The sequence below is a fragment of the Urocitellus parryii genome, chromosome 1 (assembly GCF_045843805.1).
Source record: "Urocitellus parryii isolate mUroPar1 chromosome 1, mUroPar1.hap1, whole genome shotgun sequence".
NCBI classification, from domain to species: Eukaryota; Metazoa; Chordata; class Mammalia; order Rodentia; family Sciuridae; genus Urocitellus; species Urocitellus parryii.
In genome coordinates this window covers 220,700,576-220,720,205 of record NC_135531.1, presented here as the reverse complement: position 1 = coordinate 220,720,205, position 19,630 = coordinate 220,700,576, and the positions used below count along the sequence as shown (strand labels likewise).

The window sequence follows — 19,630 nt, the reverse complement described above, 5'->3', positions numbered from 1 at the left end:
TGAATTATGCAAGTTTATTGCATTAGTTTTTCAGATAATTGTTTTTCAAATAATCACACCTCTTTTATGACTGATTCCTTAACAGTTGAGATTTGGTCATATTTAACTATAAAGAGCAAATGTCATTTTTAATAAAGTTTACTTAGTTTATATTTTAGACAGCTTCTTCTCTATCATGACAAAAAGAACTGACAAGAACAATTTTAGAGGAGGAAAACTTTGTTTGGTACTCAGTTTCAGAGATATAGACTCTGTAGACATTCAACTCCACAGCTCTGGGCCCAAAGTGAGGCAGATCATCATGGTGGAAGGGTGTGGAGAAAGAATGCAGTTCAGGATATGAAAGTCAGGAAGCAGAGAAAGCATTTTTCACGACGGACAACAAACATTCCTCAAAGTCACATTCCCAGTAACCCACCTCCTCCAACCACACCCTACCTACCTATAATTACCAGCCAGTTAATCCCTACCAGTGAATTAATGTACTGATGAGTTAAAGGCTCTCATAACCCAGTCATTTCACTTCTGAATGTTCTAGTATTATCTCACATATGAGCTTTTGGGGGATACCTTATATCTAAATCATAACAGTTTAAAAGTTTAAAAAAAAATGTTTGTCTTCCAGAAGGGAGAATTCTGTGGAAGCGATGCCAGTTTTAGCTGCTAGAACCCTTACTGTTCTCTTCTTATCTAAAAGTATCACTTAAGGAGCCATATCCCAGAGTTAAATACAGATGAAGATTCATGAAAAGAACACATGAAAGATGTACTCTTAATCAGGTCCCCAAACATATCATATTAGTTATATACATGACAATATTTATTTGATCAACTAAAAAGAAGCTTACATAAAAACATTCTATTTACAATAAATAAAAGGTATTTTCTAGAAGTTTTATGTTGATGTATGTTAAATGTGTATATATATATATATTTTTTTCAATCCATTATAGAAATATATGTACTTTCAATTCACACATAAATACATATATAGATGTGTATATAAATATATATGTATATATATTTGTATATGTTTATATATACATAAGACTAGGATATAAACATAAAAGTATAACAAATGAGAGCAAAGTTTAAGAGTACACCTATGCTACTTAATGCTGTTTGTATGCCCCTTGAGCCAGGGCCTTCTTTGCCCTAGAGCTTCTGACCCTTTGAAGTCCTCAGATGTTTAACCTGGACTATTTTGATAGTCTCCTAATTTGTCTTCTTCCATCTAATCTTAACTTCCTTTATATCAACTCTATAACAGAGTCAGAATAATCTTACTTAAAGGCATATCTATTTAGTTTAGTTCTGTATTTCTTTGATGGCTCTTGACCTCCTGAGAATGCAGTAAAAATTCTTCAACATGGCATATACTTTTCTCAATAATCTGTTGCCTACATCTCCACCTACATGCTTCAATTCTTTATCAATGTATTCACAAGTATATCAAAGAATTTTACCTTTTGTACCAGTTATCTCTTTGCCTGGAATACATTCTGTATTCCTAGAAAATTATTCCAAGTTTCAGCTGAAGCATTTTTTGCCTTTAGATGTCCTTCTTGATTATCTTTCACTCAGACTAAAGTTTATCATAGTGTCCATGTTTCCCAGTGAGCCTCATTTATATTTTCTATCATAGCATCTACCATACTGCATTTGTAATTATCTGTTTTATGTCTGTCTTTCTGATAGAGTAAGCTCCTTGAGGGCAAAATAATGTCATATTCATTATTGATTTTTTTGTTATTGACATATGGTGAGTCCTTAGTGATAACCAGCTGAATAAAAATAAGTAAGTAAATGTACAGGACAGGTCTGGAATCAGCCTTCCAGGATGAGTATCACATTTGTTTGCATTCCTTGGGAACATTAGTTAGACCATCTACATCTATGTGTTTGTTTCTTGTTGGAAAAAAAATAGGAAAAAATAATAGTACCTATCTTTGAAGGTTATTGTGAGGATTAAATAAATTAACATATACAAAACTCTGTCTAATGAATGCCACAGCCATATTTACTATCTTTACTTATTTATCACACACTTATTTACATCAAACATTTTTGTAATAGTTCAGTATTCCCTCTGTAGTAAACAAAGTCAAAGGTGGGTGTGGGCAGAGATTTAATGAGAGTAAGGTGATGTTAATGAATCAGATAATCTCATGGTATAATTCATTCCAGAAACTAAAAAGAAGCATTTCCTAATGCATGCATTTTTTTTCTGTATTAGAAAAGTAGTGAATCAGGGGTTTAACTAAAACAGAGAGAAGCAAAAAGAAGAATGTACATATTATGATCCTTCAAAACCATTCTGCTCTCTGGAACATGGAAGTATTCCCTGGAGACATGGCTAAGTGTGGGTTCATGATCACTATTTAGTTACTCTATGGTTCTTTTATGAACTAATACCTTGTGAATGGTCAGTTCATAGTTATTTATTTATACTATTGTATAATTCTTTCCACACTTATCCTTTTCCTAAAAGACACTCTTATATGACTCTCATCTCAATAATAAAGAATGTTAACTTTGGTGTTAGATCTTTTTGATCAGTCACAACTTCTAGTTAGAAGCATTGGAATTTGACTAATTTAAACAAAAAACTGATTTTATTGAAGAGATGTTGTAGTGCCTCTCAAAGATTCCCCAGGACTGGAGGGTTTGTAACCAGTAACAGTGCAGAATACAATTGTGAAACTATAAGGTGAGCCCACCCTTGCTACTGCCACATGAACCAGACCAGGCTCATTGCCAGCAACATTAATAGTGCATGCTGTGTCTTATTTCTGGAATTGTTATTATTGGAATTGGATGTTGTGATTCTCTGCCACGGCCATCACCAAAACTGATTCTGTTGGGGAGGTCCCAGTTTCTAATCTCACTAATTTCTTATATATATTCTTAGCTGGAGGTGCCCTATTAGTGCAGTCTAGTTCACAGATCTGGATCCTAGATACCAGGAAGGCTAGGAGAGGAAGTGCCTATTTTCAGCTTCTAGTGGTGACTGGTTCTGCCTCATTTGGTGGTGGAATAGAAGGAGGTTCAGGCATCAAAAATTAACCCTTGTTAAGAAAGTATCGGTCATGAACACTAACAGCTTTTTAACCAAATGGAGACCAGTTAAAAACACAAAATAAGTTCCCATCATTTTCAACAATTTATAACATAGTAGAAAGCACTTCCAATCTGATTTAGGCTTCTTTCTTATTTTTATTGGGTTAATATGAGTTTCATGTGATTATACAAAGACACATAGGAAGACTTTGAGGCAACACAATTTGCCTGCTAAGTGTCACAAGTTCTTATTATACAAGCGTGACTCCTTTTATTTTCTATCACTCTGAGTCTTTATGGCCTCAGTCTTTTTTGGGGGATGGGAGGGATGACATATTTAATCCCTATATAAAATCCTAACAAGGAGGAAGAATAAATTAGATTTGGCTTTGATCTAAGCATTACAATGTTGTCTGTGCAAACAAGACATTTTAGGGAAAATCTTAACTATGACTAAAAATAAATAGTTTGATCAGTTAGTTTTTTTTAAAAAAAACAAGGAAATATGGGGATATCTAAAAGGGTACTAAGTTGTAATTCTATTGGCGAATGTATCTACAAGCAATCTGGGAACTGGAAAGTGATTAGTGAGGCAGATAGGAGTGTTGGGTGTTGGCTAGAATTTGTCATCAGTTAAAGTGAGATATCAGGTAAACAAGTCATAACTAATTTCAATCTCAGTGTCTTCATTGGTAAGCTGCTGAGACAAAAGTTGGGGAAGCACCGAAAGAAACTGAAAGGGCTACATTGATTATTGATAATTATCGGAAAATATACAAGGCCCATTGCACTGAATAACATAAAATTTCTTTAAAATTTGACAACTAGCTTTTTACACATGACTACACAACAACATAACCAGTAAGAGGGGTTTAAGGGGTAATGCTATCCACAATTTACAAAATAACATGATATGCCATGATCATAGTGTATTGACTAGAATCCCATCAATCAGATATTTGAACCAAGGTTTGTTTTTTTTTTAAAGCAGTAAGTGAGGTATTCAATATTTATTTTTCAGGATGTAGAATATAAGCTCAATGGTATACTTCCTCATAATCATAATCCCTACACAGTAAGGAAATGCTTACATTGTGAGGAAAAGAAGGGATTATACTCATGGGAGAAAGAGGAAAACTTTCTTGATTTTCAAATTAAAAAGGGAAGAGAGAAGAATATTAATTAAATTAATTAAAATTAATTAAATTTATTAAAAGGAAAGAAAGAAAGGGAGGGAGGGAAGGATAAAGGGAGGGAAGAAAGGAGGCGGGAGAGAATGAGAAAGGAAAGGAAAAGAAAGAAAAGAAAATATGATTTGGATGGCTTCTATTTGTTTCTATTTTTAGAATCATGATATAAAGTGCTTAAGATAAAAGACTCATGAATAAAAACCCAGCCTAATACACTCCCCAAAATGTATCTAAACATTGCAATATGTCAAATTGCTACCTTAGATTATTATAATTTGTACCCTAAAGACAAGGAATAAATTGTAGTGTATTATGTCTCCAGAGGGCACTGGTATTTACCTCAGGATAAGAAAGGTCGATTGAGCACTTGGCTTCTCCTTTTGGAATTGATCTAGTGGCTGGTATGTAAAGTGCCCTGTTCTCCTGATGGGGTGGGAAATGAAGTCACCTCCCCTCATTCATCATTCTAAGGAGATGAACAATTCTCTCTTTATTATGTCCAGGTAGATCACTCAGGCGAGAAGGAGAAAGAATCAAGGAAGGGCAGTCAGAAGATATAATCTTGCTCATTGCCCTGTAGTGTTGAGTTTTGTGAAGAAGCTGGAAAAAATGAACAGTTTCTCAAACATCTCTCTATAATAGTGTGGTTCTAAGGACAGAACCTCTTAGCGCCGCTGCTTCCTTTTCTCAGGCCTTGTGTACTTTCAGTTTTTTTTTTTAGCATGCTAATTTGTTTGTAATTATGCAAATTAATAACCAAATGAACATCCAAAAGAATAGATGAGCTTGACTCAATCCAATCATTTTCAAAGACCTATGAGGAAGGAATTATTTTGAGAAATACAGACCCAGAAGAAGCGGAAAGAGCTAATAATATCCTCTGATGTCAAGTACTTATGGAAAACATCTATTTTCATAAAAGTAACTATATGGAAAAGACATTTTATAGATTTTACTAAGTCCTACTAGTGTAATGATTATATAATGTTAATGGTTTCTTTTGTTATGTATTTCCTCGCTTCTCACAAAATAACAAAATCTAAGAATGGAAAGTTCTGTAGCTATTTGATTATAAAACTTGAAAATATAGTAAATTTAATTAGCATATTGGAAAATATTATCTATACACTTGGGAATTATGAATTATACAAAAATATTATTTATATTTCTAAGTTAATATGAACCTTTAGACAGAAAGGGCAATGCAAAATTTTTTCTTCTATTTCAACTTTTTCTCAATGTTCACCCCTTCTTATAAAAGATACAAAATTCCATTATGTAAAAAAAAATGTATTTCACCTCTTTATCCACATGAAATACTTTTTAAAACCACCTGCACAAGTATGGAGGAACTGCTCTTCTCTGATCTTCTTTCTTTTTTTTTTTTCTTTTTTTTTTTTTTTTTAAAGAGAGAGTGAGAGAGGAGAGAGAGAGAATTTTCAATATTTATTTTTTAGTTCTCGGCGGACACAACATCTTTGTTGGTACGTGGTGCTGAGGATCGAACCTGGGCCGCACGCATGCCAGGCGAGCGCGCTACCGCTTGAGCCACATCCCCAGCCCTCTGATCTTATTTCTTTGGGAAAGGAATTGGTTATCACTTCCTCAACAGCTTGGCCCTGATATGAGAACACAACACTCCTTTCCTAAAGCAATCTCCATTCATTTTACTTTAAAGGAATGAAAGATATAAATGTAAGTGCATTGTCTTCTCTAAATGAAATTGAAAAGGTATTTTCTAAGAACAAATAGGTCTATGGAAACAGCAGACCCCAAAATACCATTAAGAAGAAGAGAGGTTGTTGTAATGGAGCTCCAATAACTGGGGTAAACCTTACTCCCACAAATTCTATTTTGGAGAATGAGTAAGATGAATTATAGGGGAAAAATGCAACCAATCCAAGATGTTTTAAAAGCACTTGAAATAAGTCTTACTTACTGGTGTTAGGACTATCCCCTGAGGCCCTGATTTCCTGAGAAACAGGGCCAGGACACTCTTCCTATGTTAATATTCCTAAATCCATTGAAGTCACCAAGAACATTAGTTCACTTAGTTTTATCAAAGCAGAAAAGGAACTGATGCTGAATCAATGTATTATACAGACTGCACTATTAACCAAGAAGATGAAATTTTCACAAAAGACCCAGGACAATGGTTGCCCTTGTCTGCACAGTGTGGGGATGGAAATGAGTTTCCCTTTATAATGATGTACTAGAATGGCCTGCAGTGTTCCTTCAGGGGAGGGAGGAGTGAACCCTCTATGCACCAGCAGAGTAACTCATAAGCCAACAGGTTCTGTAACAAGAAGCTGAAAGGGCAAATTGCAAAGGGACATGACTAAGACTTTATAGTCACACCTTAGCAGACAGTAAGCAATTACCACCAACCTCATTTGAGGACAGAAGAGGTTGAGAGTTACAGTGTGTGACCGTAAAGTAACGTGATTGATGTTAGTGGATAACAGAAGACAGTCTTACATTTCATGAGCACACCTTGTAACCCAGGGAAAGATCACACATTAGCTTAGTTATGTAAAGAGCCAGGTGGCTATGAGAATCTTTACTACATCATTTAATAAGGTTTTTCACTTTATAATTATGTAAAACTCTGTGTCTATCACAAAATATTATTGATAAAGAAATATCAAAGGTACAAACAAGAGACATTAAGTATATAGACTGTAAAATTCTGTTAAAACAATTTTGAATTAAACTATTGCAAAATGAATGCATGAAATCTGTTTTAATTGATTACTGGAGTATCAATATAATAAACTAAAATATACCAATTTCATTAGTTATTTTTATTCTAATTAGCTAGTTTATTATAATGTTTTAACATATATCTAGTTAATTTGAAGCAGTTAAATATTTAATTTATTTTTAATCTCCTAATATATCATATATATGCATAAATCCACTATTTCAACATAGTCTATCATTAACAAAAGTAACTGGAGTTTGGTATCCATGAAGTGATTGTTTGATTGATATTCATGATTTTCACTATGATTTATTTAAGCCCCTGCTTTCTTAGTATTCTTCCCAGTCTTGTGCTCTATCCTTGATTGCAGTATTCATCTCAAGAGAAATGACCACATGGCTGGGCATGGTGGTGCATGTTTGTAATCCCAGTACCTTAGGAGGCTGAGGCAGGAAGATTGCAAGTTCAAAGCTAGCCTCAGCAAAAGCAAGGTGCTAAACAACGCAGTGAGACCCTGTCTCTAAATAAAATATAAAATAGGGCAGGGATGTGGCTCAGTGGTAAAGTGCCCCTGAGTTTAATTCCTGGTACCAAAAAAAAAGGGGGGGAGAAATGACCACATAAACAAAGAAGCCCTGCAGTGACAAGGACAGAGGGAATTGCATAGGGGACAAGCCTCAGACCAGAACTAAGAGGAGAGTGGTCAGTTTGGGAGTAACAAATCTTAGCTCAGATTCACATTGCCATCTGTTGGAATAACTTTTGGTTCACAGCTAGTAGCTACGAGCAGCTCAGAGTGCTAGGAAAACCTATGACAAGACGGGGCACTCTGCTCTAGCAAGCCGTGGTCAGTGTTGCCAAACTACCAGACTACCAGGTCAGGAAACCCAGAGTCAAGTGCTTCAGGGCATGTAACCCCCCAACACATAGCCCCCCTCCCTTAGGGACAAAGACCCTTCCAGACTACCTTCCATCACAACAGTAATATTTAGTGCTTTCTCATAGTGTGGTAACAATAGGCATAAGGATTACAATAGGCATAAGATGATTGGCTTATAGATGTTAAGGTGCTTATGTGTGATTGGCAGGCACGCCCTATCTGAACCCTATAATAGCTGTATGCATTCCAAAAATAAGGGAGCTTGCTTGGAGGTTGACTGAGGTTGTCACCTGCCAGCTCTCACCAGCTCCCGATGTCCATGTGTTGCTTTGACACTACGTCTCCAGCCCCCCACCCTGCAACTGAGGTAGCCGAGTGACCATCAACCACACCAGGGACGGAGGAACACATACAGCCATCATCATTGCTAAACATTAGAATCACCTGGAGAGCTTTAAAATTCCCTGCTCTCTGATCAATTAAACCAGAAATACCTGGGCTGCTCAGGTGGAAACAGACTTAGATACTCAGAGCTCCCACCCAGATTCCATGACCCAGCCCAATGGGAATGGGAACAATGATTTAATTCTAAATTCCTGCACTGTCAGGGTATGAGCAGGAGGAGATGTGTCAGGTAGTCTGAAAAGATGCCCTGCGTCTGGGCCTGAGAGATGTAGAAACCCAAAGACAGAACTCATTGGAACCCACTACCAATTTCCCTGTGTTTCAACCCTAGGGAACCTGCAGCAAAGGAGGTTGAAGGGTTGTGTAAGGAGGGTGAGCTGCATTTCTAGACAGATGAGTTCCATATAGGCTAAGGGAAGAGTCTGTAGTTTGCTGATTTTGTAGAGAATGTCTTTTTACCTTTCATCATGAGAAATACAAGCTCTCGTGGAGTTAGGTTTGTGGTTTTGCTTCTGTTTTCCCCATAGTAAGTTCAGCTAATTTGTTTCACAGCTCAAGCAAGGAAAATTTTCACAAAATATAATTCTGTGTATTCAATTTCTATAAAAATAATATGGGATTTTACCATATTATTTAATCCTGAAGAGCTATAGGAAGGTGGATGTGGGTAAGAAGGCAGAGACACAGAGATTAAGAAGCTAGAAACAACCAGCCTCAAAGTGTTCAGATAGCAGGATCATGAACACACATTGGAGAGGCAGTAGTGATGTGGGCCTTCATGATCACAACAGGGATAGTTCTGGATGTAAAAGTGGAAGAAAAAAGTCAGTTCACCTAACATGCATCTACAAACCCACAAAGGTATCAGAGTTTGCATTTCTTTCTAAATTGAAAAAAATTCCGAGAACCAGATGGTTAGCTCTGTGGCATAGCCAGGAACTGAAATGCTCAGTTAAACAAATTCAGTCAACTAAATTCTTCATAAATCAGCCCCTACCAATCTGGTACTGAGTGTGTTGCAGATAATCATTGGCTGAGGCCATTGTGCTTTATTTAGCAAACTCTTTGAGTTCTGTTTCTGAGTCAGCATTAAAAAGTTAATCTTATTGTGTTCTTTTCATTGCCAAGGTCCACTCAGCCACAGGCACTGAGAAAGAGCTATGGAGGATAAACAGATTAAAGGACTGGGTCTGGAAGAAAAAAATGGTGAAAGATTGTTATTAGAGTTTTAATTTTTTACATAGTAAGCCTGTTATATGTAGCCTGTCTATAAGCCTTATTTATACGCCTCTTGAGGACAAGGGTGTGCTGTTTCTGTTTTCCTGAGAAAGAGCTGCGACTGGCTCTGACCGATCTGGAGAAAGTTCAGGAAGATTCTCTTGCCTGTGTCAAATGAAAAGAAACAGTTCTCTGGCAAATAGAAGCCCTTATATCTTAGCATTTGTACATAATGGTCTTGTATATTGAACAAACACTTGCTGTATTTTTTTAAGACAATTGTAGAAATATATCTGTCTTCACTATTGCAACTGCACAAAGCATAAAATGTCATGAGGTAGTTTCTTCCCCTTACAAATTCTTTTCTTTTTCTTCCATACTTCAACTAAAATGTGCTGAGAAATCACAATTCACAAGACACTAGCTTTAACACTAGTAGAAATAAATAAATAAATAAACCACTCTCAACTCTTCCTCTTTTCCTCATTTATTGTATAGCCTCTTCTGCTTGATTCAGTTTATATATTAATTATGTTATTCTCAGTACATCTTGTTACAATACTATGAGTAAAGCAGTCTGCAGAAGCAAATGCTGCATAATTCATATGCTTACACTTGAAAAACACAAACTTGCTTTCACAGTGGCAAACAGGACCCTGTATATCTGTGCAGTGTATGTTTATGCATATTCCTCTCCTCAACCTTCTTAAAGGTCCAACTTATCTTCTCATTCTTAGAGATGAAGTTAAGGATGTTTCCCTCAAAAGAAGACCTGCTATCAAAATTTTTAAAATACGTACTAGTTACTGACTACTCCAGAGTGACCTATGTCTAAAGGTATGTTCATTTTAAGCAAATTTCTAATTATTTATGAAGCTTCTAAGAAATTATTGTCTCCCAGAGCTAAAGAAAGAACTGGAAAGAATTCTAAGGTGTGAGGCACATAACAATGCAGTCCTTCTTTGTATTTTTACATATACATAAAGTGCCTGTGAATCATATTTTAACCTGAGAGTAGGTACCACTTGATTATATCCTTTCTTGATTTTAATGGCAATACTACTGATGACAATAGCCAGTGTTTGCTGAATAACTAATACATGCCAGATGTTATACTAAGAGTTTTCATGGACCATATCTTTTTATTAGCAAAGTGACCCTATTGCTTCATCATTTTACAGAAGAGAATAGGTGGTGCCCTTGTTTGAATATTTGTCCCCACCAAACACATGTTGAATTTAACTGCCATCATGATGACATTGGCAGATGGGACCTCCATGAAGTGTTTAGCTCATAAAGGATTTACCTTTGTGAATGAAGTGGAGATATCTATCTATCTATCTATCTATCTATCTATCTATCTATCTATCTATCTATCTATCCATCCATCCATCCATCCATCCATCCATCTCTATCTCTATCTCCCATCCTTTCTGTCACGTTATAATACAGCATGAATAACCTAGTCAGAAGCTTGACATTGGACTTTCCCATTGCCAGAACTGTAAGCCAATAAATTTTTGTTCATTTTAAATTACCCAGTCTGTGCTATTCTGTTATAGTACCACAAAACACTAAGATAGGTGACTAACTCAGGCTGTGTGACTCTGGAACTAGTGGCCTAACCATTATTCTAGACTGACTCATTTTGAGTGCTCTTCCTATAATTTATAATGGTAATTTTTAAACAGTGTCCACAATCAACATACTATACAATCCATGAGATACTAGCTGTGGATTAGACACATTCTGGTTTGTAACTTGTGTGTTGATAGCAATCTAGATCAGATTGGAACTGTTAATAGCAATATATGACCTTGAACAGAGATGTGTGTGGCAGAACCTAAAGGTAGGTTTAAAATGCATATAAGAAACACTTTACAATTAGTTGATAAAATATATTTAGATTGCTAGAAAATAATTATAGGTCACCTTTAAAGAGTCTAAAACACACAGATGTCAGATTATACCTGTCACAAGCTGTCAAAAATGTTTTCTATCAACCTAAAATTGTCTAGGGATTGTTCCAAATCCACATAATCTTTCAGAGTACGAATATTTACATTCGGATTTTTGTAACAGCAGATGCAGGTAAAAAGATACACATTGTCACCCAGCACATCAGTGTGGGCAGCAGGGTGAAGGTCAGGGATGCTTTTGACTCTTGACATGGATTCAGTGCAGCAATTTCACATGAAAGCAATTACCTAAGCGCTGGATTGCACTGATTACTTTCAAAATGTTTGGATCTCCATCTGCTCTTTCCTACTTAAGCCACTTAAAAAGAAAAAAAAAAAGTAACTTCAGAAAAGAAGAGGCTGCCAGGGCTTCACAATTAATACGCAAAGAGCTCCTCAGTACTGCCTAAGGTTGGGGGAAGGAAATCCAAGAGAAAATTCACATAAGATGAGAGTCCAAACTTGTGTGTGGGAATAAGGCACAAAGAAAGTCCTAGACTACTAATGGGTTCAACGTTCCTTTTTTTTTGGGGGGGGGGGGTAGAAATGTATTAAAAGTAGATTGTGATGACATTGCAATTAATATGTCAATCTTGGTATGGAAACACACTAAGAAGTTGAATTGTATTCATAAAGTAGGTGCATTTTATGGTGTGCAAATTGTATCTTAACCATGCTGCTAAATAAGGAAAAAAAAAATTCGTAAATATACCAGATAGAAGCCACAGAGTGGGCTAGTGAAAATAAACTCAGGAGAGAGACAATGGCAGTTTTACATCCACAACACATTTATTCTAATATCTGCTCCAGGATATTTCAAGAGGCTCTGTTGAGACTGAGAGGATAGGATGGATGACTCAAGAATGTTCCTACCAAATGGAGTCAGCCATAGTGAGTGGTTAAAGAACACCCCTCTTAAGTGATCCTTTGCATTCCAGCATTAAAATTCTAGTTTTCACTGGCACAGAAGAGTGAGAATTCAATCCTAAGACAAAATAAAAACCAGTGCTAATATGATATTTTTAATCTAAATATCAACAGAAGACATATTGAGTACCTTAAGAAACTATTGGATATCACTCCTATCTACCGGAAGTAGTAATGGCTGTTTTGAAAAGCAAAGTATAAATTGCCAATACCAAGAAGTGCTAGTACTAAGCAGCAACCTAGTCAAGAGTCCCCCACCTAACCTTTTAAGAGACTGAATTGGTCCCACCACTTCTCCATCACTCCAGGGGTTCCAGCATGGTTTCTATTATTACTAAATTATTACTAATCGTGACGTTAAATGTTGTCAGAAATCCAAAACTTTCATATAGAAACTCCAAAGGCCAACAATGATACATACTGCTGGCTGTTAAAGAGGTGGTGCCATAAAGTGTAATCTAGAATGTATAAATGGTACATCTGTCTGCTTAAAATACCTGGCATAAGTGAAGATGCCTATGTCTTATATCCCCCCCCTCTTTTAGAACCCCCTTACCTATAAGTATAAAGCATTTGAACCATCAGCAAACAGAAAGGGCTTTTAATCTCAGAGATAGCTTAATTTTCAAACCTTGTTTAGGCCAATACTGATCTCCCAGACAACCTGTTACCAAATAGCCATCCAATTACCGTGAAACACCTGATTCCAATAAGTTAGGAAGGAATTAGAGATTGAACTTAATTATTACAACTTATGAAATTATTACTAATTGTGACATTAATTGTTGTCAGAAATCCAAAACAAATGTTCTTTCTACTCAAACTTGACTTCCAAATTAATAACTATTACAGTATGTCAACAAAATTTACATGTTTATATGTGCGCCCCAGGGTCAGAGTTAGAGAGATAGAATGCAAGGACTTGAAATATAAAAAGAGATTGAAAACATTGCCAGAGTCAACAGCATCTTATGTAAGAACAGAATTAACTACCTGTCTTTACTAGCAAACATCATGCCCTCAATCCCTGCTAATAAAACAAGCAATTTTTAGAATGCATTTAGATAGCTTAAAAAATCTGAGCAAATAATCAAAGACTATTTTTTTTTACACTCACTCCTAAAATTTGGCATTTATCTGAAATTTTCAATAAGGATTATAAATTAAAGTTTTGTCTTAAAAATTCAAGTGACTCTTTTTCTTTCATTTTCTCACAGACTTCTGCATATAGTGTGCATTCAATAAATGGTGTTTACCAGTTTAGGTGCAGCTATGATTCCTTTCTGTTGTATATATATTGCATTGCAGTATGGCTTAGATTCATTCAGTCATCAGGAAATTATCAGGTATAGATATTTTGTTGTTGTTGTTTGGCTTTGTTTTCCCCCATCATATATTCTTTGTTGACAAACGTATGCGGAAAATTTCTTCTTAGGTAAACGAGATGCAGAAGTCTAAACCAATTAGCACACTCTGGTCATAGGAGTTTGTTCAAGAATGAGCATATGTGTTCCATTCAGAGCCTGTTAGATGTTCTAAGCTTTTACTATGAAAAGGACACAATCTTTCTTTGCATTCCACTATTTCAAAATAGCTATGTGAGAATAGGGTCAATCCAGGGGAATTATGATTGGGAGGCTAAGAAGAAGAAATCATGTGATTTGCAAAATTCCCCAAAGTAATAATTGAAAAGGTCCAAGAAAGCTGATTCACCACTGGGGATTCAATCCAATCTCCCATAAGATTACATTTTTATGAACTTTTGTTCATGTTGCATTGTCTGTTTACATTGTGAACAACGTTCCTTTTTAACTTAAGGCACTTTTCCTGAGATTTTTCTGTCTTTTGTACTATTAAAGAGTCTTTATTGATAACAAGCTTCAAAGATAATGAGATACTTTCACATAAGTTTCTCTGTGTCATATTAGATCCCGTGACAGCCAATGTGATTGGTAAATCACTGATCAACTTCCCTCTCTAACTTATCTGAAACTGAGGCTTGAGTGGGTTATGAATTAGGTCCATGCAATATTGGCTATGTAATTTGCCAGATTCAGTGCAAAATGAGCATGTGGTATCCTGAGTTCAAAAGTTATTGAGGAATTTCAAGATGGAAACAGTTGAGTGTTAAAGTAAGGTAAGGCCTTTCTAAGCACGGAAGGCTATGCAACTGCAAATAACCCATATCCATGAGTGATCTGGATCTATGTACTTGGCAGGCAAGTGGCCAGAGATATTGGTAGAAGTCAGATTCCAAATACCATAGTTCTGGAGTCTATAACACTGCTTCCCTATATAGTAAAGGATTTGTCAATACATTACTGATACTTCTATAGAGAATTTGTTAGTTAAACTGTGAACATAATTATATTTTGTATTGTTGATCAATTTGAAGTACTCAGACACCTCTACAACTGATTCACTCCAACACTCCTGTGTTGTAGCAGGTAGGTAGTAGATTACAGGGAGGCCCACTCTGACTTTCTTATGTATATTATGTTTCCTTAGGCAACATTACAAAGAAATATGGTCACAAATTTATTGAGCTAGCAATACTGCACACATTTCACTTTCCAAACAAAGCTAGAACAAGAAAACAAATAGTAGTTCACATGTTAAGTTCTTAATCAGTCTACCTGAAGCAGTCTCCTCCCTCTGCACCCACACCACCCAACTGCTTCACTTTTAAACATTTGGGCAACTCTATATTTACTGCGGATTTTAAAAAGGAAAATATAGCCATTATGAAATTTCATATCCCAGTTACTTCCTTCCTCATGGAAAATGCAGGCCTGAGTACAGCTGTTTATAGTGAAATTACAATTTTTTTCCAAGTGCAGAGCTCTGTCTGATGAGTTTTATTATTTAGATTCTCACATTCAAAAATCATTATGTCACATGAAAATATTTGGTGATATATGATAATGAAGTAATGAAATGGGAAAAATTTATATAAGATAACATTTAGAAGTAGCATTGAGGTTTTATGTAACATCTGGTTCAACTACTCAATTTTTGATGATTTTAAAGAAAACAAAAAATTCCCCATAATAAATAGCTGAATAATGCTTTACTTTTAGTCTACGCAAACAACTGGCAGATAGTTTGTCATGAATTATAACCTAGAAGCAGGGGCTTAATACAAACACTGCTCTCAACAGTTCTGTTTACTTGTCAACCAACCTGGGCTGTTTAATCTACATTTATGTTTGAGATGTGAGAGTCTTAAGGGGGAATGTTTCAGCATGGTTCATGTGGCAAAATGATTAAAATAACTAAATCAATACATTTATATACTTTAAAGACGATTTTCTAAAACATTTTAAAATAACAATTTTTTTAATGAGTTATAAAAATAAACCAGCCACCAAGAATGAGGGGTTCCTGCCTTGGTAAGAGCAATTTAAGCACACATGATGTACTCATCACCCACAGTGGCATTACCTTCTCGGATCTGTTCTGGTGTTGATACTGGTACTGAGAAAAGGTATTACAGGAAGAAGAAATTTTGTCCTTCTCAAATTGTTTCTTCACCTTGGCCAAACCACCAGGCACTGTGCACATTTCTGATTCTTCCATCATCTAGGATGAGAAAAAAAAAAAGGCAAATTCAGCTTTCTATCTGGGATGCTTTTGTTTTAAACAGTTGACAAGTATCGAAGGGTGGTATATTAAAAAGATATTAGCACACAATTATTTTAGCAGGCTTTTACTTAAAACTTCAATACAAATAGTCACAGTCTAAGTTGTTTTCTCATTGATCAGTCTTAGTATATAGTTGGAACACTTTTCAAAATATGGAGTTAATTCTCCTTCTTTCAGATAAATTTTAATGTCTGGAGGTTAGCCCTGTTTTGTTTCCCTAGGAGTACAATCCAGGGCCTTGTGCATGCTAGGTAAGTGCTCTACCACTAAGCTACACCCAACCCCTTGGCCTATAAGAATGTATTTCTTTAATAATACATAGTGTAGTGGATATTAGTATAATGAATTCAATTTTGATCAAAATAAGCTTTTCATTAAAACCCTAAATACCTGTATAGGTGACACATTATTCTGAATAATTATTAAAATCATTTTTCCTTAGTTCAAATTTTTTAAAAATTATCAAGTATGAACAGAACAAAGAGACTTAGATTATGTCTTATGTAAAAATATTATCATCAATAATAATAAAAACTGCTAAGTCATAGCACTAGGATGCCTTTTCTGTATCATCATATGTATTCTGTCAGTTAATGCTTCTCAATACTCTGTGAGATACAGACACCTATTATCCACATTTTAAAATAAGTAAATTGTGGTTTTGGGAAATAAAACAGCTTGTTAAATTCTCTCAGCTAGGACAAGAATGTTAGCACTGACATTTGAATCACATCTGCCTGTCTTACTCACTAGCCTTAAAGAACAGGCAGAAAAACAGCAGAATTGGCACGTCCCAGGTCTCAGCAAGGAGCACTGGTGTGTCAGGATCAGGGGGCTTTCACAGTAGAAGGGTTTTTTGGTCTATTCTTGCCATTCCACAGATGAGAGAACAGATTCCAATACATATTACTGGATGTAACTCAAAAAGCACTAAAGGGTCCTGTTGGGTCTTCAGCCTCATCAGGAAGTACAGAAGTAGATCAGAGTCTTTGGTTTTGATGATTCAACACACTCCAGAGCCCAGAAGGTACTCAAACCCAGATGGGATGACTACTTTCCAGCAAACAGACCTCATGCCAACCCTCCTCCAGGAAGCTTCCAGTTCTGCTTGCAGCTGAGAGGAGACTCAGCAACACTTCAAATTAGAGCAGGTCTTCTGAGGTCTGGTCCAGTCCTGACATGACCCTGAAAGCCCTAAGACCTTGAAATTGGAGCCTGGGAAGCTGAGGTTCTCATATTATGGACCTCTGGATTCCTGGAATCTTAACCCAACTATACAGCTTCTCAATACTAAAAATACAGCATCTATCTTGGGTTTGAGTTTCCCATATTCCAGAATGTTGGAGAATTAACTAGTTAATATTCAGTATTATCTGAATTAGCATCAAATACTCAAGTGGTTGCATTGCTGAGTTAATAACATTTCCCCACTTTCATGACCTATCATGTATTTCAGAATACAGTTAGAAGAAGAGATATGATTTTACATTTCTATGTACTAGATATTTATGCTGTCAAATTCTGTGACAAATTTTTAAATGTTAGTTCTAATCAATTACTGCTGTTTGATACACACAAAAGAAGTGAGAAGGTATGTCATCTCTTTTGAAATTTTAAAGAAATAGAAAAGTGAGTCAAGGTCACAATATTTCTTTGACCCCCCACCTGCTATTTAATTTACATACATGGCTTTTCTGCATAGATCATATACAAGTAATATATTAGTATTAAATTATAGAAATTCAGGTAATTATTATCAAGAAGGACATTACTGTTTCAAGTAACTATAAACAGCGTACAAATCATGTGTAAATTAGTCTGACTTTAGTGTTTATGTGAATGAATGGATATTCTCCCACTAAATGCATTAAAAAAATTTCAGTTCCTAACCAGATAGGTTGCCTCCTATCTGCCAAATAAAATAAAGATCTATATGCACTAATTTCTTTCCTTTCAGCATTGTGCATTGGACTTAGACCATGCAAAAGTACAATTAGCTGATGATTTTTTATTAGAAGTATTCTCCCTACCCCTGTTGGCCCAGGAACTCATATGACACAACTGCAGCTTCTCATTCACCCAAGTGAGATGAAGCCTCTGAGATGTGGATAGTATGCTGCTAAGGTTTCCTTGATCATAGTTTATGGAGGAAGGTTCACACATATGAGATATTTGAAGGTCTCTGTGGCTGTACATGGAGTGGCACTTCCTTGCTCAACTGAGGATCACTCCTGTAACTTTGCCTTGTTTAGCACCATGTTCTAAATATCCTCTCTAACCCATGTTATTATTAATGACCACATAACAAAGACTGCTCTGTGTTGAAATTGTTTAGGTTTACAATTTTTCCATGTTTCTTATTCTTTGGCTTGGAGTTCACATATGGAATCTAATAGCTATGTCAATAATAAGAAGTTAATTTAAATGTGACACTCAAACCCAGAGAAATATACTAGATAGCTATCAAATTTGTTTACAAAGAACGGTCCATAGGTTATAGAATCTGATAAAAATGACATAATTTGGGGAGTTGGACAGTGAGTCTAACCCTACTCCTGACAAAACTTGGGATTAAAATTCCTGAACCTTTTAAAAAAAACTGGACATAGCAATATATTTCTCACAGATTTGTTTTGTGTGTTAAAATAGAAAAGAGAAATAAAATCACACAGCATAGAATCTGGCATTTTAATCCATTTCTCAACAAACATTACTTCCCCATTCTTTTCTAGGTGTTTCTGCAGACCACACATGACTTTCATTTAAGTCTCAGAAAATGCCATTTTACTTAGTGTAAGACAAAGGGAAACTGATCATTGCTAGCTATCTAAGCATGAGTGAAATGCATAGGATTCAGTCTGGGTCTGAATCTATGACTTCCAGATTTTACACTTAAAATATTTGAGTATTGTGTAGACATTAGTCATGGGCAGTTTTCATGATTTTTCCTTTCCTTTCCTTTTTTTTTTTTTTTGGTGGGGGGGATATGTATAAGGGATTGAGCAAGCATATAATGTAACTGAGTAAACAAGGCAGCTATTTTGCTTTTCTTTACATATTTATCAGGTTTCCTTTAAGGCTAAGTATGTACTCTTCTCATCACAATATTTGATAATAGGGTATTTGGGGGGCAAAGAAAAAATATATATATGGGGGGCAAAGAAAAAAAAATATATATAATAACAGAAGGAGAAAGTTGAATTTAATTAAAAGCACCAGATTCAAGAAATAACAAACTGACCTTGGCTTCCTTACTACCTAACTGCATAATCTCCTAAAAAAAAAAATCAGCCAGTATTTTGGCATGTAAAATATACAGAGAAGATGAATATTGAATTTCTTATGCATAGACAACTTTCAGATTGTTGCTAAATTTTTTTTATTGTTGTATTAATAATAGACCAATTTACCTATGTGTCCCCCATTTAAAAAAAAAAAAAATATATATATATATATATATATATATATTTACTTGTCAACGGAAGTCATTTATTTATATATGGTGCTGAGATTCAAACTCAGTGCCTCACACATGCTAGGCAAGCGCTCTACCATTGAGGCACAACCCCAGCCCCCTATGCGCCCCTTTTTAACATTCTCTTTTTAGCACCAGAAAAAATACAAATAATGCATGATACCAATT

General features: G+C 35.5%; 1 protein-coding gene across 3 annotated transcripts in view; it reads right to left on the bottom strand.

Moving 5' to 3' along the window:
• LOC113183310 (xin actin-binding repeat-containing protein 2) overlaps window positions 1–19,630 on the bottom strand; it is a 75,323-nt gene that overhangs the window by 28,945 nt on the left and 26,748 nt on the right. For all 3 annotated transcript variants that reach the window (XM_026389599.2, XM_026389597.2, XM_026389598.2), the window contains one exon: window positions 15,787–15,924. In XM_026389599.2, coding sequence (XP_026245384.2) covers window positions 15,787–15,924 — 138 coding nt within the window. The remainder of the gene's footprint in view (window positions 1–15,786; window positions 15,925–19,630) is intronic.